Source organism: Lampetra planeri, chromosome 50 (genome assembly GCF_965212315.1).
Source record: "Lampetra planeri chromosome 50, kcLamPlan1.2.h2, whole genome shotgun sequence".
NCBI classification, from domain to species: Eukaryota; Metazoa; Chordata; class Hyperoartia; order Petromyzontiformes; family Petromyzontidae; genus Lampetra; species Lampetra planeri.
Genome location: NC_136156.1, coordinates 4,582,977 through 4,608,165, shown reverse-complemented (window position 1 = coordinate 4,608,165; position 25,189 = coordinate 4,582,977). Strand labels below are relative to the sequence as shown.

At 58.6% G+C, this 25,189-nt stretch overlaps 1 protein-coding gene across 2 annotated transcripts in view; it reads left to right on the top strand.

The window, feature by feature from the left end:
- The window catches only part of HACE1 (HECT domain and ankyrin repeat containing E3 ubiquitin protein ligase 1), a 117,815-nt gene extending 93,715 nt beyond the window's left edge, over positions 1 to 24,100 (top strand). For both annotated transcript variants that reach the window (XM_078616394.1, XM_078616393.1), the window contains 6 exons: positions 163 to 359; positions 5,321 to 5,452; positions 9,292 to 9,390; positions 10,926 to 10,996; positions 19,626 to 19,739; positions 23,998 to 24,100. In XM_078616394.1, the coding sequence (XP_078472520.1) occupies positions 163 to 359; positions 5,321 to 5,452; positions 9,292 to 9,390; positions 10,926 to 10,996; positions 19,626 to 19,739; positions 23,998 to 24,100 (716 nt within the window). The remainder of the gene's footprint in view (positions 1 to 162; positions 360 to 5,320; positions 5,453 to 9,291; positions 9,391 to 10,925; positions 10,997 to 19,625; positions 19,740 to 23,997) is intronic.
- Positions 24,101 to 25,189: the final 1,089 nt, after the last annotated feature.

The following is a 25,189-nucleotide window of genomic DNA, read 5'->3' as shown; positions in this document are numbered from 1 at the left end:
ATGGTGAGCGTACGTGCGGTGTGTGCGTCCGTGGTGAGTGTGCGTGGCGAGCGTGCGTGGTGAGCGTGCGTGGTGAGCGTGCGTGGTGAGCGTGCGTGGTGAGCGTGCGTGGTGAGCGTGCGTGGTGAGCGTGCGGTGCGTGTGTGCGTGCGTGGCGAGCAGGCATCCCCGTGAGCTACCGGGACGTGGCCTCCATCGACCCCGAGTACGCCAAGAACCTGCAGTGGATCCTGGACAACGACATCTCGGGGCTGGGCCTGGAGCTCACCTTCCTGGTGGAGACCGACGTCTTCGGCTCCATGGCCGAGGTGGAGCTCAAGCCCGGGGGCTCCGGCGTGGCGGTGACCCAGGAGAATAAGGTGGGTGACACACGAGGTGACACACGAGGTGACACACGAGGTGACACACACGAGGTGACACACACGAGGTGACACACGAGGTGACACACACGAGGTGACACACGAGGTGACACACGAGGTGACACACGAGGTGACACACGAGGTGACACACACGAGGTGACACACACGAGGTGACACACACGAGGTGACAAACGAGGTGACACACGAGGTGACACACACGAGGTGACACACGAGGTGACACACGAGGTGACACACGAGGTGACGCACACGAGGTGACGCACACGAGGTGACGCACACGAGGTGACACACGAGGTGACACACGAGGTGACACACGAGGTGACACACACGAGGTGACACACGAGGTGACGCACACGAGGTGACACACGAGGTGACACACGAGGTGACACACACAAGGTGACACACCAGGTGACACACGAGGTGACACACACGAGGTGACACACGAGGTGACGCACACGAGGTGACACACGAGGTGACACACGAGGTGACGCACACGAGGTGACACACGAGGTGACACACACGAGGTGACACACGAGGTGACGCACACGAGGTGACACACGAGGTGACACACGAGATGACACACGAGGTGACACACACGAGGTGACACACGAAGTGACACACGAGTTGACACACACAAGGTGACACACGAGGTGACACACGAGTTGACACACACAAGGTGACACACGAGGTGACGCACACGAGGTGACACACGAGGTGACACACGAGGTGACACACGAGGTGACACACACGAGGTGACACACGAGGTGACGCACACGAGGTGACACACGAGGTGACGCACACGAGGTGACACACGAGGTGACACACGAGATGACACACGAGGTGACGCGCACGAGGTGACACACACGAGGTGACACACACGAGGTGACACACGAGGTGACACGCACGAGGTGACACACGAGGTGACACACGAGGTGACACACGAGGTGACACACACGAGTTGACACACACAAGGTGACACACGAGGTGACACACACGAGGTGACACACGAGGTGACACACACGAGGTGACACACGAAGTGACACACGAGTTGACACACACAAGGTGACACACGAGGTGACACACACGAGTTGACACACGAGGTGACACACACGAGGTGACACACACAAGGTGACACACGAGGTGACACACACGAGGTGACACACGAGGTGACACACGAGGTGACACACACGAGGTGACGCACACGAGTTGACACACACAAGGTGACACACGAGGTGACACACGAGGTGACACACACGAGGTGACGCACACGAGTTGACACACACAAGGTGACACACGAAGTGACACACGAGGTGACACACACGAGGTGACACACACGAGGTGACACACACGAGGTGACACACGAGGTGACACACGAGGTGACACACACGAGGTGACGCACACGAGTTGACACACGAGGTGACGCACACGAGTTGACACACGAGGTGACACACACGAGGTGACACACACAAGGTGACACACACGAGGTGACACACGAGGTGACACACACGAGGTGACACACACGAGGTGACACACACGAGGTGATGCACACGAGGTGACACGCACGAGGTGACACACACAAGGTGACACACACGAGGTGACACACGAGGTGACACACACGAGGTGACACACACGAGGTGATGCACACGAGGTGACACACACGAGGTGACACACGAGGTGACGCGCGAGGTGACACACACAAGGTGACACACACGAGGTGATGCACACGAGGTGACACACGAGGTGACACACGAGGTGACACACGAGGTGACACACACAAGGTGACACACGAGGTGACACACACGAGGTGACACACGAGGTGACACACGAGGTGACACACACAAGGTGACACACGAGGTGACACACACGAGGTGACACACGAGGTGACACACGAGGTGACACACAAGGTGACACACGAGGTGACACACACGAGGTGACGCACACGAGGTGACACACACGAGGTGACACACGAGGTGACGCGCGAGGTGACACACACAAGGTGACACACACGAGGTGATGCACACGAGGTGACACACGAGGTGACACACGAGGTGACACACGAGGTGACACACACAAGGTGACACACGAGGTGACACACACGAGGTGACACACGAGGTGACACACGAGGTGACACACACAAGGTGACACACGAGGTGACACACACGAGGTGACACACGAGGTGACACACGAGGTGACACACAAGGTGACACACGAGGTGACACACACGAGGTGACACACCACACGAGGTGACACACACGAGGTGACACACGAGGTGACGCACACGAGGTGACACACACGAGGTGATACACGAGGTGACACACACGAGGTGACACACGAGGTGACACACGAGGTGACACACGAGGTGACACACACAAGGTGACACACGAGGTGACACACACGAGGTGACACACACGAGGTGACACACGAGGTGACACGCACGAGGTGACACACGAGGTGACACACGAGGTGACACACGAAGTGACACACGAGGTGACACACGAGGTGACACACACGAGGTGACACACGAGGTGACACACGAGGTGACACACACGAGGTGACACACGAGGTGACACGCACGAGGTGACACACGAGGTGACACACGAGGTGACACACGAGGTGACACACACAAGGTGACACACGAGGTGACACACACGAGGTGACACACACGAGGTGACACACGAGGTGACACGCACGAGGTGACACACGAGGTGACACACGAGGTGACACACGAAGTGACACACGAGGTGACACACGAGGTGACACACACGAGGTGACACACGAGGTGACACACACGAGGTGACACACACGAGGTGACACACGAGGTGACACGCACGAGGTGACACACGAGGTGACACACGAGGTGACACACGAAGTGACACACGAGGTGACACACGAGGTGACACACACGAGGTGACACACACGAGGTGACACACGAGGTGACGCTTTCGCCTGTGGGTAGCCGGGGGAATGTGAGGGTGGCGGTGGTGGCGATGAAACACGCTTGCCGAGAACCGGGCCCGATGGCCCAAGACGCTTGGCATTTTCGGCGTTTTGAATTGAGCAAGGTTGTTGTTGTGAGAGCTTGGGGGTAGAGAGACGTTGACAATGATGATGGGGGGAGGGGGGGGGAGGAGGGAATTCCAGAGTGGAGCGGTGTGCGCGAAGCAGCAGAAAGTGAAGTCAGGTGACGTGCAGTGTGCAGGGGGAGTACGTGGGAGTAGTGGCGGTGTGTGTGTGTGGGGAGTACGTGAGGTGTGGTGGTGTTTGTGTGTGTGTGGGGGGGAGTACGTGAGGTGTGGTGGTGTGTGTGTGTGGGGGGGAGTACGTGAGGTGTGGTGGTGTGTGTGTGTGTGGGGGGGGGGAGTACGTGAAGTGTGGTGGTGTGTGTGTGTGTGGGGGGGGGGGAGTACGTGAGGTGTGGTGGTGTGTGTGTGGGGGGGGGGAGTACGTGAGGTGTGGCGGTGTGTGTGTGTGTGGGGGGGAGTACGTGAGGTGTGGTGGTGTGTGTGTGGGGGGGGGGGAGTACGTGAGGTGTGGCGGGTGTGTGTGTGTGTGGGGGGAGTACGTGAGGTGTGGTGGTGTGTGTGTGGGGGGGGGAGTACGTGAGGTGTGGCGGTGTTTGTGTGTGTGGGGGGGGAGTACGTGAGGTGTGGTGGTGTGTGTGTGGGGGGGGGAGTACGTGAGGTGTGGTGGTGTGTGTGTGGGGGGGGGAGTACGTGAGGTGTGGTGGTGTTTGTGTGTGTGGGGGGGGAGTACGTGAGGTGTGGTGGTGTGTTTGTGTGTGTGGGGGGGGGAGTACGTGAGGTGTGGCGGTGTTTGTGTGTGTGGGGGGGGGGTACGTGAGGTGTGGTGGTGTGTTTGTGTGTGGGGGGGGAGTACGTGAGGTGTGGCGGTGTGTGTGTGTGTGGGGGGGGAGTACGTGAGGTGTGGCGGTGTTTGTGTGTGTGGGGGGGGAGTACGTGAGGTGTGGCGGTGTGTGTGTGTGTGTGGGGGGGGAGTACGTGAGGTGTGGCGGTGTTTGTGTGTGTGGGGGGGGGAGTACGTGAGGTGTGGCGGTGTGTGTGTGTGGGGGGGGAGTACGTGAGGTGTGGCGGTGTTTGTGTGTGTGTGGGGGGGGAGTACGTGAGGTGTGGCGGTGTGTGTGTGTGTGTGGGGGGGGAGTACGTGAGGTGTGGCGGTGTTTGTGTGTGTGGGGGGGGAGTACGTGAGGTGTGGTGGTGTGTGTGTGTGTGGGGGGGGGAGTACGTGAGGTGTGGCGGTGTTTGTGTGTGTGGGGGGGGGAGTACGTGAGGTGTGGCGGTGTGTGTGTGTGGGGGGAGTACGTGAGGTGTGGCGGTGTGTGTGTGTGTGGGGGGGGGAGTACGTGAGGTGTGGCGGTGTTTGTGTGTGTGGGGGGGGGGAGTACGTGAGGTGTGGCGGTGTGTGTGTGTGGGGGGAGTACGTGAGGTGTGGCGGTGTGTGTGTGTGTGGGGGGGGAGTACGTGAGGTGTGGTGGTGTGTGTGTGTGTGGGGGGGGGAGTACGTGAGGTGTGGCGGTGTGTGTGTGTGTGGGGGGGGAGTACGTGAGGTGTGGTGGTGTTTGTGTGTGGGGGGAGTACGTGAGGTGTGGTGGTGTGTGTGTGTGGGGGGAGTACGTGAGGTGTGGTGGTGTGTGTGTGTGGGGGGAGTACGTGAGGTGTGGCGGTGTTTGTGTGTGTGGGGGGGGAGTACGTGAGGTGTGGCGGTGTTTGTGTGTGTGTGGGGGGAGTACGTGAGGTGTGGCGGTGTGTGTGTGTGTGTGTGGGGGGAGTACGTGAGGTGTGGCGGTGTTTGTGTGTGTGTGGGGGGGGGAGTACGTGAGGTGTGGTGGTGTGTGTGTGTGTGTGGGGGGGGGGAGTACGTGAGGTGTGGTGGTGTTTGTGTGTGTGTGGGGGAGTACGTGAGGTGTAACGGTGTTGCGTGTGCAGGGGGAGTACGTGCAGCTGGTGACGGAGTTGAGGATGACGCGCGCCATCATCCCGCAGATCAACGCCTTCCTCGCCGGGTTCCACCGCTTCATCCCCCCTGCCCTCGTGCAGTTGTTTGACGAATACGAGCTGGTACGCACGCACGCACGTGTACACACGCACGCACGTGTACACACGCACACGCACGCACGTGTACACACGCACACTCACGTGTACACACGCACACGCACGCACGTGTACACACGCACGCACGTGTACACACGCACACGCACGTGTACACACGCACACTCACGCACGCACGTGTACACACGCACACTCACGCACGCACGTGTACACACGCACACTCACTCACGCACGTGTACACACGCACACTCACTCACGCACGTGTACACACGCACGCACACACGTGTACACACGCACACTCACGCACACACGTGTACACACGCACGCACACTCACGCACGCACGTGTACACACGCACACTCACTCACGCACGCACGTGTACACACGCACACTCACGCACACTCACTCACGCACGTGTACACACGCACACTCAGGCACGCACGTGTACACACGCACGCCCACGCACGCACCCACATGTACACACGCACGCACACTCACGCACGCACGTGTACACACGCACGACGAATACGAGCTGGTACGCATGCTCGTGTACACACGCGCAATCACGCACGCACGTGTACACACGCACGAACACTCACGCACGAACACTCACGCACCCACATGTACTCACGCACGCACGTGTACACACGCACGCACACTCACGCACGCACGTGTACACACGCACGCACACTCACGCACGCACGTGTACACACGCACGCACGTGTACACACGCACACATATACATGTACACTCGCACACACAAACAATTCCTCTCTCTCTCCCGCACTCCTACACACACCTACACACACTTACACACACCTACACACTTACACACACCTACACACATAGACGCCTACAAAGACTATTGGGGCAAGTGCTGTTAGCGAGCACCTATGAAGGCTGGCATGGCACACGAGGGGGTGGGTGGCCAACACCACGCCCGGCCGCCTTTGTCTCCCTAGTGGCGATGCTCACACACCGCACCAGGTACTCATTTGAGGCTGAGTCGACCTAGGGGATACCCAGGACCGGTTCAGATAATCGTCACCGGTGTTCGCCGTGAGCGGGAATCGAACCCGGGTCGCCAGGTTCGCAGCGCAGCGTAGCGCTAACCGCCACGCTACTGCTCCCCGCCGATGTAGACGCACACGCACACTTACACACACGTACTCATGTACACACACACACTGCACCCCCCCCCCTGCCCCCCGCGTCTCCCCCTGGGTGGTGTCTGCACTCATTTTCTCAAACTCCTTAATCGCCGCATCGCGTAATGAGCCGTGGAGAACGCCGTGCGAAGGGGGTGGCAGGGGACGGGGGGAGTGGGGCGTGGGGGGGGTGGTGGGGGGGGTGGAAGTGTTGGGGCTTCGGGGATCAGAGCGTGGGGATCAGGGATTGGGGAGAGGGGATCACGGCCACGGGAGACGACGTCTCCACGCCGCCCCGGGGGGGTTCCGGGTCGATCTCCGCCGATCCCCGGGTCGTCCGGGGTTAATCCAGGGGGGGGGGGGGGGGGTGGGGGGGGGGCTCCAGGTGCGAAGTTAGCCCCCCGCCCTGGGACCCGTTATCTTCTCGCCGCTAATCCCGCCGTCTCCTCAACCCGCGTCTCCGCTCCCCCCCCCCCGCTCCCTCCCCGCTCCCCCCACCCAGCCGTGCCGGGCGATGAGGTTGGAGCCATCAGAATGAGCTCGCTCTCAATCCGTCTCCCGCAGCGCCACGCCGCCTCCACGTGTCGCCTCCGCACGCACACCGCTCGCGCTCCTGCTCGCCCGCCCGCCACAAGCCTCTGCCCTCCCTCCCTCCCTCCTCCTCCTCCTCCTCGCCACCCACCTCTGTGTGTGCTCGGGACCCGTGCTCATGCTCTGGTTACCGTTACCGAGAACTTCACTCGTCGATTCGTACACCCGAGATGAGGCCTCGGTCCCTGCCAGACACTCACCGTTTCATGTCATCCAACACCAACCTCCACGCTGTAGCTCACAACAACACGTTCACTCACTCACTCACCCCCCTACATTCACTCACTCACTCACCCACCCCACTTACTCACTCACTCACCCACCCACCCTCCCACCCACCCACCCACTCACCCACCCACTCACCCACCCACCCACCCACTCACCCACCCATTTACTCACTCACTCACTCACCCACCCACCCACTCACCCACCCACTCACTCACTCACTCACTCACTCACTCACTCACCCACTCACCCACCCACCCACCCACTCACCCACTTACTCACTCACTCACTCACCCACCCACCCACCCACCCACTCACCCACCCACTCACTCACTCACCCACCCACCCACCCACCCACTCACCCACCCACTTACTCACTCACTCACCCACCCACCCACTCACCCACCCACTCACTCACTCACTCACCCACCCTCCCACCCACCCACCCACTCACCCACCCACCCACCCATTCACTCACTCACCCACCCACCCACCCACCCACCCACCCACCCACTCACCCACCCACCCACTCACCCACCCACCCACCCACTCACTCACCCACCCATCCACCCACCAACCCACCCACTCACCCACCCACCCACCCACTCACCCACCCACCCACTCACCCACCCACCCACCCACTCACTCACCCACCCACCCATCCACCCACCCACCCACCCACCCACCCACTCACCCACCCACCCACCCACCCACTCACCCACCCACCCACCCACCCACCCACTCACCCACCCACCCACCCACCCACTCACTCACTCACCCACCCACTCACTCACCCACCCACCCATCCACCCACCCACCCACCCACTCACTCACCACACTGCAGGTCACCTCACTTCCCTTTCTGCTTCTTCCCTTGCCCAGCTCCATTCTGGACCTTCCCCCCATCCTCGTCTCTCCGCCCCCCGAACTCTCACGGCCACCCTCGCTCAATTGAACATGGCCGCTGTGCACCCCCTGCCTCTACACCTCTGCTACCGGTGCTGTTCATTGCTGGCCGCTCAACTGAGCGAAACAAAAAAAAAAAGCTGTGAGTCGTGTGTTGAGCGCGTGGCGAGTGCACGCGAGAGCGTGGTGAGTTGCGTGGTGAGCGAGCGGTGAGCGAGCGGTGAGCGAGCGGTGAGCGAGCGGTGAGCGTGGCACGTGCGGTGCGGCCCTTGCGTCCATCCGTGCGGCGTCGTCGCGAGCCCCCCCCCCCCGTGCCGTTACCCCCACCCCCCCCCTCCACCCACCCCGCCCCCCCATCCCCCCCACCCCCGACCCCCCCACCACCCCACCCCCCACCCCTGTAATGAGCAGCTCGTTGATTGGATCCTCACAACTGCTGATGGCGGCGTTCAGCGTGGAGCGATGGCGCAGGGGTGGCGGTGTGGGGGGTGTGGGGGGTGGGGGGTGTGGGGAGGTGTGGGCCCCCCCCCCCACCTCACAACGGCCGGCCGAGGCAGCCAGGGGGGGAGGGGGGGGTTGTGCTTTGGGGGGCGCCCCCTACCCCCCCTCCCCCCCGCCTGCAGATCGTTGTCTGCGATGGGACGTGGGTCGCCGGGAGTGGCGACCAGAGCCCGGAGAAAACCCAGCACCGTGCTGCTGTTGTACGAGGGGGAGGGGGGGGGGGTGGTTGAAGCTCCAAGCTCCACACAGAAGGATTTAAGAATCCATTGCTGTGCTGTCATCCGCTGGCCACTTCGCAGCCTGAGCCTACGATGTCTGATATGTTTCCGTGTCCCCGTGTCTCCACGTGTCCTGTCGCCATGTCGTCCTTCTGTCTCCACGACCTTCTGTCTACGTGTCCCCCGTGTTCTGTTCCCGTGTCCCCATATTCCTCTGTCTCCGTGTCTCCGTGTCCCCGTGTCCCCGTGTCCACGTGTAGGAGTTGCTGCTGTCCGGGATGCCGGAGATCGACGTTGAGGATTGGGAGCGAAACACGGAGTACGGGAGCGGATATGAGCCCAGCGCCCCCGTGATCCAGGTACATGGGGGCACGGGGACACGGGGACACGGGGACAGGGAGACACGGACACACGGAGACACTGAGACACTGAGACAGGGGGACATGGGGACAGGGGAACACGGGAACACGGAGACACTGAGACAAGGTGGACAAGGGGACACGGGGACACGGAGGCATGGAGACACGGACACACGGAGACACTGAGACAAGGGGACAAGGGGACACGGACACATGGAGACACTGAGACAAGGGGACATGGGGACACGGACACACGGAGACACTGAGACAAGGGGACATGGGGACACGGAGGCATGGAGACACGGACACACGGAGACACTGAGACAAGGGGACAAGGGGACACGGACACACGGAGACACTGAGACAAGGGGACATGGGGACACGGACACACGGAGACACAGAGACACAGACACACAGAGACACGGGGACACTGAGGCATGGAGACACGGACACACGGAGACACTGAGACAAGGGGACATGGGGACACGGACACACGGAGACACTGAGACAAGGGGACATGGGGACACGGACACACGGAGACACTGAGACAAGGGGACATGGGGACACGGACACACGGAGACACTGAGACAAGGGGACATGGGGACACGGACACACGGAGACACAGAGACACAGACACACAGAGACACGGGGACACTGAGGCATGGAGACACGGACACACGGAGACACTGAGACAAGGGGACATGGGGACACGGACACACGGAGACACTGAGACAAGAGGACAAGGGGACACGGACACACGGAGACACTGAGACAAGGGGACATGGGGACACGGACACACGGAGACACTGAGACAAGGGGACATGGGGACACGGACACACGGAGACACAGAGACACAGACACACAGAGACACGGGGACACGGAGGCATGGAGACACGGACACACGGATACACTGAGACAAGAGGACAAGGGGACACGGACACACGGAGACACTGAGACAAGGGGACAAGGGGACACGGGGACACGGAGACACAGAGACACGGACACACAGAGACACGGGGACACTGAGGCATGGAGACACGGACACACGGAGACACTGAGACAGGGGGACATGGGGACACGGGGACACGGGAACATAGAAACACAGGGACATGGAGGCATGGAGACACGGAGACACGGAGACAAGGGGACAAGGGGACATGGGTACCCAGATACACGGGGACACGTGGATACGGAGACACGGAGACAAAAGTACGCGAGCAGATACGAGCCCAGCGTATATGATATAGTGTGTGATGGTGGTGATGTGTGATGGTGTCTGATGGTGTGTGATGGTGATGGTGTGTGATAGTAATGGGGTGTGATGGTGTGTGATGGTGTGTGACGGTGGTGATGGTGGTGGTGGTGTGTGCAGGTGGTGATGGTGGTGGTGTGTGAAGGTGGTGATGGTGTGTGATGGTGTGTGACGGTGGTGATGGTGGTGTGTGATGGTGTTGATGGTGGTGATGGTAATGGGTGTGTGATGGTGTGTGATGGTGTGTGATGTTGTGTGATGGTGTGTGATGGTGGTGGTGTAGTGGTTCTGGGAGGTGGTGCAGGAGCTTTCGCAGGAGGAGCGGGTGCTACTGCTGCAGTTTGTCACCGGCAGGTGAGAACAGCACACAGTAACACAACAACAAAAACAACCGCCATTCGCCACTAAGTGGCGGTGACGTCACCACGACGCTTGTGCCAGGCCACGTGCACCTTGAGGCCAAGTGAAGTGTCGAACGCCCGCTGGCAGGTCACGGGGCAGACCCAGGTGCCATGGGTCGACTGACCGAGATGACCAAGATGACTGGCTGATGCACCACCTGTGCCCCCTACTGTACCAACTTGCTGTGTTTTAGCCACCCGGCGCTCCGCTCGTTGTTGTGAGCGTCGCTCCTCCGCCCTCCGTTGTTGTTGGAGGGCGACTGCCTCCAACTGCCCAGTAGCGTCCTTCACGAGCCTCCTCCACTGAGGCCGATCTTGACACCGCTGGTACCAGTCATCGGCAAGTCCACTCAGCTCCACGTCCTCCTGTACCACATCACTCCATCTCTTCTCTAGCCCGTACCGCGCCCGTTTAGCCCCCTCAATTCGGCCGAACAAAAGCTGTTTAGGCATGCGGTGGCTGGGCATGCGGGCTACATGACCCAGCCAACGCAGCCTTGCCTGCTGGAGGAGCTCACCGATGGGACTTTGCCCCGATCTTTCAAGGATTTGTGAGCTCCTCACACAATCCAGCCTGGTTAAACCCAGGATGGATCGGATTCCAAAGAACACAGGATGAGATGTTACTATCCTTTGTGCAAGTACTTCCAAGAGTTCATGAACAGTGAGCCTGGTGAAATTTGGGGAGCGCATCGTCAGTAGTGAACCTTTGGTTCCTAGGGTGTTTCGGCCTTTCATACTATACACCCTCCCCAAAGGCGGCCAGCGACAGGGTGATCAATCCTACGCTTGCGTCCCATTCCCAATTAGTCATAGGAGTTGCCTTGTTGTTGATAGCCAACATCCCATGGGACTATGCATGGCAGGGGTGTCCTCCTCCCTGAGCCAAGCATTGTTGACTGCATACCTCCTGGCCCTCTCACTTTGGGGCCCAGCTGGGGTCTTTCCTCTTCATCCAGAGCCACTGACTGCTGCCAGCCTAAATGTTTCCAACCGGCGAAGATGCTCCACCAGGGGGTCCACGTTTCACAAGCGTAGAGAAGGGAGGGAATGACTGTGGCCGAGAAGACTTGAAGCTTCGTGCAGAGCGACAGACCAGGTAGCTTCCACACAGCGTTATGCAACCGATGAAAATATATTGCCGCTCGACTGATTCGGAGTGAGACCTCTGCTGTTAAACTGGAGCCGGTCATATGCACACTGCCCAGGTATGGGAAACTCTCCACTCTCTCCACAACTGCCCGATCACCGATTGGGAGTTGTGGGGGTGGAGTGTCCGATGGTACAAAATACCCAGGCAGGTGCTTAGTTTTGGTGGGGCTGATGGTAAGGCCCCACCTCTTAGTGGCACGCTCCAGTCTCAGCAGCAGCGTCTCCAACTCCTCCTCTGAATGAGCAGCTATTACCAAATCATCGGCATACATAACGTGGTTGACCAATAGGGAGCCATCCCTTGATCGCACCCGGGCATCGATCAGCCTCCCATTATATCTGTACCAAAAATATATGTTAAATAATGTGGGAGCCAGAGGACATCCCTGTCGCACCCCAAGGTGTACAGGGAATTGCTCTGACTCCCGGCCACGTAGTTTACCCGGGCCCGCTCACCATCATGAAGGTCCTTAATGATCGTGAGCAGCGGGTCAGGGACTCCGAAAGCACGAAGAACAACCCAGAGCCCAGGCTTACTGATGGTATCATAGGCCTTGACCAGGTCAATAAAGCAGAGATGTAGGTCACACCTACACACACACCTACGCACACACCTACGCACACACCTACGCACACATCTACACACACACACCTACACACACCTACGCACACACCTACGCACACACCTACGCACACACCTACACACACACACACCTACGCACACACCTACGCACACACCTACGCACACACCTACGCACACACCTACGCACACAAAGACAAAGATTCCCCCGTGTAGCCTTAACAGACGGTTATGGAAAGTGCTGTTAGTGAGCACCTATGAAGGCCAGAACAGCACACGAGGGGGTGGGTGGCCAGCACCACGCCCGGCCGCCTTTGTCTCCCCAGTGGTGATGGGGTGCCACAGTGGCAAGATGTTAATTCCCTCGCCTGATATGCAGGAGGTCTTGGTTTCGATCTCAACCCTAACGCCTGCTGTATATTTGGAGTTTGCGTGCCTCTCTCCCCGTGGTCACGTGGATTTTTCTCCGGGACGGCCGGTTTCCCCGACACATTTGGCTGCTACAAATGTCCACGTGATAAGCCACTTCGTTGAGCTATCATCTGTGGCCAGGTCGCTTCTGATAAAGAGGTGCGTATCCCAGTGGGCCTTACCTGGTAACATAAAAATAAACGTTTTTTGTCGTTTACACGCCGCACGAGACACTCATTTGAGGCTGAGTCTACCTAGGGGAGACCCAGAACCGATTCAAATATTCGCCACTGTTATCAATCGAACCCAGGCGCCGGGTTCGTAGCGCAGCGCGCTAACCGTTGCGCTACCGCTCCCCACGACACGGACACACTCACACGGACGCACTACCCCGCACACAGCATCACGCTGCAAACAGCATGGCATCACGACGAACCACACGGCAGGCTGACGCACACACGCACAGAGAGACAGCGAGAGTGACAGGAAGACACGTGTAGCGTTGGACAAACAGAGGCGTAAAGCAAGGCATACAGATTTCGATAGACAAGTCAACTCCCCGGGGTATAGGGGGACGGACAGTTAGACTGGTAATAATACATAGGCATGCAGGCAGACGGACACTCTGGTAACACACAAAAAGAGAATTAGACACAGGGAGAGTCCGACAGACAGACGTAGAGTTAAATTGGCAGGTAGAGAGGTAGGTGGGTTGGTCAAGTATTAGACAAACAGGCCGACTGATAGCTACACGGACAGACAGACAGACACACTGATAGCTACATAGATAGATATAGTGGTAGCTACATAGGCAGACAGACAAAGAGACTGATAGCTACATAGGAAGACAGGCAGCTCTGTAGACAGTGCTACAGACAGGCATCGCTAACGATAGGCAGCACTACCAACAGGCAGATAGGTACCTATATAGACTGACAGCCACAGAGGCTGATAGCTACATAGGAAGGCAGGCAGCACTACAGACAGGCCGCACTACTACAGACAGACAGCGCTACAGACAGGCAGCTCTACACACAGACAGTGCTACAGGCAGACAGCACTACACACAGACAGCACTACAGGCAGACAGCACTACACACACACAGTGCTACACACAGACAGTGCTACACACAGACAGTGCTACACACAGACAGCTACACACAGACAGCTACACACAGACAGCTACACACAGACAGCGCTACACACAGACAGCGCTACACACACACAGTGCTACACACAGACAGTGCTACACACAGACAGTGCTACACACAGACAGCTACACACAGACAGCACTACACACAGACAGCTACACACAGACAGCTACACACAGACAGCACTACACATAGACAGCTACACACAGACAGCTACACACAGACAGCACTACACACAGACAGCTACACACAGACAGCTACACACAGACAGCTACACACAGACAGCTACACACAGACAGCTACACACAGACAGCACTACAGACAGACAGCGCTACAGACAGGCAGACTGACAGCTGCGTGGAGCGGCAGGCGGCGGGAGAGCGGGCGAGGGGGGGGAGAGAGCGGGCCGCTCGTTTGCATGGCGGAGATTTAATTTGCGGACTTCTCGCGGGCGCCGTATTTCTTGCGGAGCGGGAGCCCTGACACGCATTTGTACGCGATTAGGGACGTGGAGGGGGGGCAGCGCTGATGGTTGGGGGGGGGGGGGAATTGGATGGGTTGGTGGTGGTGGTGGTGGGGGGGGAAGGGAGTGTTTACGGGCGATCGGGCAACATTTCTGAAATTAAGAAAGCACTGATTTAGCTGCCACGGTGCCAGGGGAGAGACGAGGAATTGGGGAGAGAGGGAGGGAGGGGAGGTGGGGGTAGGGGGTGGGGTGGGGGGGGCAGAAGGGAGAATGAGAGGAGAGAGAGAGAGAGAGATGGGACTGTGAGGAGAGAGGGGCAGGGTTGCGATCCATATGTGAGGACGTAAATCCTCTCCGCGGGATCGGTATTGACGAGGGCTCTCATTCATCGGGGGTCTCACAAGGGGGTCTTACAAGGGGGTCCCACGGGGTCCCACGTGGGTCTCGTGGGGTGTGGATCTACACGGCGCTCGACGCTCAGTCAGGCGCTACGGCATCGTCATCATCGTTATCGCCATCAGCCATGATCTCTCCACTGCTGGGTGAAGGCTCCCAAAGCTGTCGCCGCCTCTCACGCTTCCCACGATGGAACAAACCCACGCGGCTCCCCTCGCACGAGATGATCTCCCCGCTCCGTCTCCACGGGGCTCGTGCCCTCCCTCGGCCGCCGCTCCGCAGAGGTCGCAAACGGGTTTTGATTCCTTACCCGTACCCGGCCGCACCAGGGTCGCAAACGGGTACCCGTACCCGTACCCAGCTGTACCCGATTGCGACCTCTGGGATGAAGCCATGTTGCAGGCGCGGGTGGGTTGATTCTAGGAACTTGAATTGTGAGAAGAGACAAGACGTTGGGAAATGAGTGACAAATGGTTACTCACCAGTGACTCACGGCCGCACCAGGGTCGCAAACGGGTACCCGTACCCGATACCCGGCTGGGTACAGGTAGCCGGGTATCGGGCAGGGTACGGGTATCGGGTACCCGGTTGCGACCTCTGCCGCTCCGCGCTCGGTCTTGATCGCCGGCCCGCTCGCCGTCGCGGGCGGGCCGTGCGACGATTTCTCCTCCTCCTCGCCACCGCCGCCGCCGCCGCCGCGTGGTTTCTCTTTCACTCACGCGCTCCTCTCTTCGTCTCCCAGCACAGTCCACGGCACCGCCCCCCCCCCCCACCCCCCCCGCTCACGCGTCTTTGCGCACTTTTCAGTTCTCGCTTTGTCAGTGGGCCAGGTGCCTGATTCAGGAAAACGTCACGTAGGCGCGTGCCACCTGCCGTGGCTTACGAATCAGAGTGGTGGACGGGTGGACGGGTGGGTGGACAGGTGGACGTGTGGACGGGAGGACAGGTGGACGTGTGGACGGGTGGACAGGTGGGACGGGAGGACCGCTAGGCAGGCCTACACATAGAGAGCGATCGCTCTCCATCCATTAACTGCCTCCCCCACCGGCACTCGTTAACCCTCTGCTCGTTACCCCCCGGCCGGACCCTAAAGCACCCCCCCCCCCCTCCCCGGTGTTGTCGGGGGCAAGAGGGGCCGCGGTGCTCAATCACTCCTGCTCGGAGCGTTTGCGAATTAAAAATTGATTTGCGGCGTTTTGCGCTCATTAATGCTTAAATTATGGTCCAGAGTTGTCATGGAGACGGATGCGGAGCAGAGTGAGCGGTGGAGGGGGGCACACGTGCACGCACGCACGCACACACGCACACGTGCGCGCACTCACACACTCACGCACACATACACGCATATACACACGCACACGAGGTCACCCGTATAGCCCACGTAGACCGTTGGAGCAAGTGCTGTTAGCGAGCGCTTATTTAATCGCTCACTCGCTGGGTCAGTGACGCGCGCACTCGCCCACGAGGGGCTGATGTGGCCAGCACCACGCTCCCCAGTTGTGATGCTTGCGCAGTGCGCTGGTGTTGACCAAGGACTGGTGTCAAACTCAAGTTTGCACGTTCACACACTCGCATCGCCATCGCCACCATCGCTGTCACCACCATCGCCACCATCGCTGTCACCACCATCGCCACCATCGCTGTCACCACCATCACCACCATCACTGTCACCTCCATCGCCACCATCGCTGTCACCACCATCACCACCATCACTGTCACCACCATCGCCACCATCACTGTCACCTCCATCGCTGAGCATGTCTGTGAGGTCTTGGGGGAGGAGAAATCCGTCAGCCTGGAAAACATCATGGGGAAAAGTGGGGATGACCCTGCTGAGGCTGCCGTGCCTCAAATATTGGAAGAAGAAGTCACCCCCTGTGAGTGGCTGGCTGAGGTGCCATCTGTTGAGGAAGTACTGAAGGTGATCCAGAGTCTGAGACCAGGAAATGCACCTGGTCGAGATGATCTCCCAAGCGAAATGCTGATGGAGGATGGCGTTTGTGCACTTAATGGCGAATGCCGGTTGTTGTATAGATGAGTGATTCAGTGTGTATGTTAGTGAGTGCGTAGGTGAGTTAGTGTGTCGGTGAGTGAGTAGGTGAGTGAGTTAGTGTGTAAGTGAGTCAGTGTGTCGGTGAGTGAGTGTGTATGTGAGTGAGTGTGCCGGTGAGTGAGTCAGTCTGTCGGTGAGTGTGTAGGTGAGTGAATTAGTGTGTATGTGAGTGAGTCAGTGTATATGTGACTGAATCCGTGTGTAGGTGAGTGAGTAAGTGGGTAGGTGAGTGAGTGTGTAGGGGAGTGAGTGTGGAGGTGAGTGCTTGTGTTGGTGAGTGAGTGATTGTGTAGGTGAGTCAGTGTGTAGATGAGTGAGTCAGTGTTTGGAAGACTGAGTGCGTATGTGAGTGAGTGTGCAGGTGAGTGCTTGTGTTGGTGAGTGAGTGATTGTGTAGGTGAGTCAGTGTGTAGATGAGTGAGTCAGTGTTTGTATGACCGAGTGCGTATGTGAGTGAGTGTGTAGGTGAGTGCTTGTGTTGGTGAGTGAGTGATTGTGTAGGTGAGTCAGTGTGTAGATGAGTGAGTCAGTGTTTGGAAGATCGAGTGCGTATGTGAGTGAGTGTGTAGGTGAGTGCTTGTGTAGGTGATTGAGTAAGTGTGTAGGTGAGTGAGTGTGTAGATGAGTGAGTCAATGTTTGGATGATCGAGTGCGTATGTGAGTGAGTGTGTAGGTGAGTGCTTGTGTAGGTGATTGAGTGCTTGTGTAGGCGAGTGAGTGATTGTGTAGGTGAGTCAGTGTGTAGGTGAGTGAGTCAGTGTTTGGAAGACTGAGTGCGTATGTGAGTGAGTGTGTAGGTGAGTGCTTGTGTAGGTGAGTGAGTGATTGTGTAGGTGAGTGAGTGTGTGAGTGAATCCGTGTGTAGGTGAGTGAGTGATTGTGTAGGTGAGTGAGTGTGTAGATGAGTGAGTCAATGTTTGGATGACCGAGTGCATATGTGAGTGAGTGTGCAGGTGAGTGCTTGTATTGGTGAGTGAGTGATTGTGTAGGTGAGTCAGTGTTTGGAAGACTGAGTACGTATGTGAGTGAGTGTGCAGGTGAGTGCTTGTATTGGTAAGTGAGTGATTGTGTAGGTGAGTCAGTGTGTAGATGAATGAGTCAGTGTTTGGATGACTGAGTGCGTATGTGAGTGAGTGTGCAGGTGTGTGCTTGTGTTGGTAAGTGAGTCATTGTGTAGGTGAGTCAGTGTGTAGGTGAGTGAGTCAGTGTTTGGAAGACTGAGTGCGTATGTGAGTGAGTGTGCAGGTGAGTGCTTGTGTTGGTGAGTGAGTGATTGTGTAGGTGAGTCAGTGTGTAGGTGAGTGAATAAGTGTGTCGGTGAGCGATTGAGTCGACTGCATGGCTCGTGCGCTGCTGGGATAATGCAACAGCAGCAGCAGCAGCCTCGGCAGCGAGTGGCCCCGCGGGGCGCGTGTTGAGCGGCACTATGTCGCGCTATGTCGCGGCGCTATAAACCCTAATAGCTACGCGGCAATAACACGATAGCAAAGCGGCGGTCGCCTCCGTTGCCTTCCCCCCCCACTACCACCACTCCACCCCCGCCACTCGCCGCTTAAGAACACATCGTTCATATTCACTTAGCGCCTCTACCAGCGGCACGCGGAGGTGGGGGGGGGCGCCGAGAGGAGCGGTGCGGTGGGAGGTGGAGGAGGAGGTGGAGCGCACGTGCGTCAATCACACACGCGTACGAACGCGCGTGCGGGAGCGCACGCATACAGACAAAGATCCGAGATTTGAAGCTTTCGTGACTGCAAGGATTCATACTCTTAGTTTTTTCGGGAAAGTCACGTGGGTAAAAAAATGAAGTTAAAATTAATAAAAAAATAAAATGATAAAAATCACGACTTTTCGGATCAAGCAAATCTGGCTGTGACGGTCCCACCTGATGACGGAGACTTGTGTTGCCTCCGAAATGTCGTGATTTTTATTATGTTATTTTTATGAATTTTTAATTTCATTTTTTTACCTACGTGACTTTACCGAAAAAACGAAGAGTACAGACAAAGATCCCCCCGGATGTAGCCTCAGCAGACTGTCGGGGCAAGAGCTCTGTAAGCGAGCTCTGTAAGCGAGCTCTGTAAGCGAGCACTGGCACGGCACACGAAGGGGGTGGGCGACCGGCCGCCTTTTTCTCTTCGGTGGCAACGTTTACACATCGCAGGACCGGTTCAGATAATCCTCACTGGCGTTGGTCACGAGTGGGAATCGAACTCGGGTCGCCGGGTTTGTCGTGCGGCGCGCTAACCGCTGCACCACGTCTCCGACACACGTGCACGTGAACATGTGTCTGTGTGTACGCGTGAACACACACCCATCCAGTGACACACACGCATTCACCTACGCACCCTCTGTCCCCCCCCCCCCCCCCTCCAGTTCACGAGTCCCCCACGGAGGGTTCGGTTTCCTGACCGGGGGCTCGGGCCTGCAGCGGTTCAACATCACGGCCGTGGCCTACACCGCCAACCTGCTGCCCACAGCCAGCACATGGTGAGCTCGCACGCACGCACACACAGGCAAAAGTCCCCCGTGTAGCCTGCATCGGAAGTTAGGCAAAGTGCTGCCAGCGACCGCCCATAAAGGCCGGCGTGGCGCACAATGTGGTGTGGCCAAATCGCCACGCCCTGCCGGCTTTGTCTCCCAAGTGCTGATGTTGATCACACACTGCACCAGGTACTAGTTTAAGGCCCGGTTGGCCTAGAGGAAGCCCAAGATCGATTCAAATATCATCGCTGGTGAGCGGGAATTGAACCCGGTCTGATGTGTTCGGAGCGAAGTGCGCTAACCACTGCGCCACCGCTCCCCAAAGACACAAATCGCCCACATAGCCAACTGGAATGACCTTTCATCCGTGACCCTAACCCTGACCTCTGCCCCATTCCGCCTGCCCCCTGACCCCACCGGTTACCGTCCCGGGATGAGAGCCAATTGGGTGGCTCGTTAGAGGGGAGGTCAGAGGGCGCGGGGTGCATAATGGCTGTGTCAGGGACTCTGGGTTGGACTCGAGGTTACAGCCGCTGCTCGTCATTGAGCCGGGCTCACAAGTGGAGTGATTCGATGGCGTCGGCAAGACAAAAAAAAAAGGTCCCGATCACGGTCGACTTAAAACTCAACGCGTTCGTCAATAACACCGTCTGCGCGTGCGTGCGTCTGTGGCCTGAAAAGGAAAACAAAAATAGGCGACGTTTCGGGAAATGTCCCTTCTTCAAAGAGCAACCGTGAATTCTCATAAGCAAGGCCACAGCGATGGGTTTTGTGGTCTGTGCTTGTGCACAGTGCCTGACACTCGCCGCTAACGCGGTGACGAACATCGCCAAAGCCACGATGGCCCCGGGTCTCACGGAGGACCGCACGGAAGACGGGAGGTCGTGACCTTCTGTTGCTGCAACATGGAGGCGTCGGTGCTCAATCTCCCGTTCACACTCCTGCAGAGCCAGTGGTGGAAATTCCTCGTTCCTATGGCGGCGGGGTGAATCTCTCTACAGGACAATCTCCGTTGACTTGTAGTACCAGCAAGTGGTAGTACAAAATGTTGTCCCCGGAGGGAGAGACGATGATGAGCCGAGTCGACCCCCCAAGCGGGATTTGACTTCTTGACCTCGCAGACCGTTCGCTCCCCCCCGTGGGGCCGGCTCGGGAGCGGGAGGAGCGGTGGGACGCGCGGTGGGGAGCGGTGGGACGCGCACAGAACCTTCGGTGGGACGCCCGGTATCCACACACGGATCGCCCTGCACCTTAAACTCAAGGAACGGGGTCAGTTCGGGGTCACGGCTGGCGCTGGACACCCCGACCTTAACACATGGGGTCAAAGATGGACTGCGTGGCTCCGCCAACACCACATTGGAGTGGTGGTCAAGGGATGGAGGTAGTGGGGGGGGGGGTGAGGGGTGATACCCCTGCCTCCACCCCCTGCCAGCGATGTCGATAAACGAGCGAGGGGATTAATTGGGGCGTAAATACGGGAGGGCGGCACGGCCAGGGAGCGTAAATAGCGACGCAGCTTCATTACTGCCATGGATTTTAAACTCTTGCGATTGCTTTTGCCAGGGGCTGCGGTGAGGACACGAGCAGAGCAATGTGCCTGACTGTGCGTGTGTGCGCACGTGTGTGCACGCGTGTGTGTGCATGTGTGTGCAGGCGTGTGTGCACGCGTGTGTGTGTGTGTCTGGGGAGCGGTAGTGTAGTGGTTAGCGCGCTGCGCTACGAACCTGACCACAAGAGTACGATTCCCGCTCACGGCCAACACCAGTGACGATTATCTGAACCGGTCCTGGGCCTCCCCTAGGTCGACTCAGCCTCAAACGAGTACCTGGTGCGGTGTGTAAACATCGCCATTGGGGAGACAAAGGCGATCGGGCGTGGTGCTGGCCACCCACCCCCTCGTGTGCCGTGCCGGCCTTCATAGGTGCTCGCTAACAGCACTTGCCCCTACAGTCTGTCAGGAGATCATTGTCATAATCTTTCTTTTGATTGGAGGAGTAATCTTCTTCACAGATGTCCAGCAGGGCCGGATCAGCAAGTTTACATGTGCAAGGGGGAGCGGTGGTGCAGTGGTCAGCGCACTGCAATACCCCCTCGTGTGCCACATCAGCCTTCGTAGGAGAGGATTTTGATTTGAAACCCCGAGTCTCTCTTCTCTCTCTGGGGGTTCATAATGACCGTGTTGTGTACACTGAGTCAGCTCTGCTGAGATCTGGGGGTCCAAAACGCACAAGGCTTAGTCTCCCTCTCTCTCTGTGGGTTCATCATGGCCGTGTTGTGTACACTGAGGCAGTCCTGCTGAGATATGGGGGTCCCAAACCCCACAAGGCTTAGTCTCCCTCTCTCTCTGTGGGTTCATCATGGCCGTGTTGTGTACACTGAGGCAGCCCTGCTGAGATCTGGGGGTCCAAACCCCACAAGGCTTAGTCTCCCTCTCTCTCTCTGGGGGTTCATAATGGCCGTGTTGTGTACACTGAGCCAGCCCTGCTGAGATCTGGGGGTCCAAACCCACAAGGCTTAGTCTCCCTCTCTCTCTGTGGGTTCATGATGGCCGTGTCCAGCTGGCACGGCCGAGAGCCGGCCGCTGGCCGCGGTTCGGCAAGAGGGGGGGAACCCGGTGACCGCTCACGAACCGCACCACACCGCACCACGCCACACCACACCGCACCACGTCGCACCACACCGCACCACACCACACCGCACCACACCACACCACGCCACACTGCACCACACCGCACCACACCACACCGCACCACACCGCACCGCACCGCACCACACCGCACCACACCACGCCACACTACACCACACCACACCACACCACACCGCACCACACCGCACCGCACCACACCGCACCACACCGCACCACACCGCACCACACCACACCACACCACGCCACACCACACCACACCACACCACACCACGCCACACCACACCACACTGCACCACACCGCACCACACCACACCGCACCACGCCACACCACACCGCACCACACCACGCCACACCACACCACACTGCACCACACCGCACCACACAGCACCGCACCACGCCACACCACACCGCACCACGCCACACCACACCGCACCACACCACGTCGCACCACGCCGCACCACTACTGCACCGCACCACACCACGCCACACCGCGCACCACACCGCACCACACCACGCTGCACCACGTCACACCACACCACGCCACACCACACCACACTGCACCACACTGCACCACACTGCACCACACTGCGCCACACCACACACACCACACCACACACACCACACCACGCCACACCACACACACCACACCACGCCGCACCACGCCAAATCGTGCACCACCGCGCACCACCGCGCACGCTTTGCATAATCTGTCTGAATTGCGTCTCTGAGGATTGGGAAATTGTCGGGTTGATTGTCATGCGATGAATCAATCACAGTGGCTGGGCAGGGGTGGGGGGGGGCATGGGGGGCGGTGGGGAGGAGGGAGGGGGGTGCCTCATGGGGCATGGGTCGGGAGGGTAGGGGCACGGGGGAGCGAGTGGGATAATTGCGTTAGCGGTGTGTGTGTGTGTGTTGGTGTGAGTCAGTGTGTGTGTGTGTTGGTGTGAGTCAGTGTGTGTGTGTGTGTTGGTGTGAGTCAGTGTGTGTGTGTGTTGGTGTGAGTCAGTGTGTGTGTGGATTGGTGTATTTATGTGTGTGTGTGTGGGTATTGATGTGTGTGTATATTTACGTGAGTTAGTGTGTGTGTGGATATTGATGCGTGTGTTTATGTGAATTAGTGTGTGTGTTGGTGTATTTAATTGTGTGTGGGTAATGCTGTGTGTGTGTGTGTTGACGTGGGTTCGTGTGTATGTGTGTGTTTGTGTATTTATGTGTGTGTGGATATTGATGTGTGTGTTGACGTGGGTTAGTGTGTATGTGTGTGTTGGTGTATTTATGTGTGTGTGGATATTGATGTGTGTGTGTGTATTTATGTGAGTTGGTGTGTGTGGATATTGATGTGTGTGTTGATGTGAGTTAGTGTGGTGTGTCAGTTCCCACTCAAGACCCATAACAGTGGCGAATATTTGAACCGGTCCTGGACCTCCCCTAGGTCGACTCAGCCTTACACGAATACCTGGTGCGGTGTGTAAAGGCGGCCGGGCGTGGTGCTGGCCACCCACCCGCTCGCGTGCCGTGCCAGGCTTTCATAGGCGCTGCTACTCGCTAACGACACTTGCCCCAACAGTCTGTTAAGCCTACGCGGGGGACCTTTGTCTGTGTGTGTGCGTGCGTTAGTATCAACATGCTGAAGCTGCCCGAGTACCCGAGCCGGGAGTCCCTGCGCGATCGACTCCTCGTGGCGCTGCACTGCGGCAGCCAAGGATACAGCATGGCCTGACACAGCATCCACACAGCATGGCCGATATAGGCACTCGCATGACCACCTGATAAAGCGCTCGCTCTGCCTGACGCAGCACTCGCTCACTCAATAAATCACTCAGTCACTCGCTCGCTCACCAGGGATACGTTATGACTCGACACAGCACTCACTCACCTAGCCACTCACTCAGCTGCTCGCTCACTCAGCCACTCGCTCACTCAGCCACTCGCTCACTCAGCCACTCGCTCACTCAGCCGCTCGCTCACTCAGCCACTCGCTCTCTCAGCCACTCGCTCACTCAGCCACTCACTCAGCCACTCACTCAGCCACTCGCTCACTCAGCCACTCACTCAGCCACTCGCTCGCTCAGCCACTCGCTCACCCAGCCACTCACTCAGCCACTCGCGTACTCAGCCACTCGCTCACCCAGCCACTCACTCATCCAGCCACTCACTCAGCCACTCACTCACTCAGCCACTCACTCAGCCACTCGCTCACTCAGCCACTCACTCAGCCACTCGCTCACTCAGCCACTCACTCACCCAGCCACTCACTCACCCAGCCACTCACTCAGCCACTCGCTCACTCAGCCACTCACTCAGCCACTCGCTCACCCAGCCACTCACTCACCCAGCCACTTGCTCAGTCACTCACTCACCCAGCCACTCACCCAGCCACTCACTCAGCCACTCGCTCACTCAGCCACTCACTCACTCAGCCACTCACCCAGCCACTCGCTCACTCAGCCACTCACTCAGCCACTCACTCAGCCACTCGCTCACTCAGCCACTCGCTCACTCAGCCACTCACTCAGCCACTCGCTCGCTCAGCCACTCGCTCACCCAGCCACTCACTCAGCCACTCGCTCACTCAGCCACTCGCTCACTCAGCCACTCGCTCACCCAGCCACTCACTCAGCCACTCGCTCACTCAGCCACTCGCTCGCTCAGCCACTCGCTCACCCAGCCACTCACTCAGCCACTCGCTCACCCAGCCACTCACCCAGCCACTCACTCAGCCACTCGCTCACTCAGCCACACTCTTCTCTGCCGCTTCCACACCGTGGACCACCCGGCGGCTGAGCGTGCTTGGCGAGGACCCTGGTGC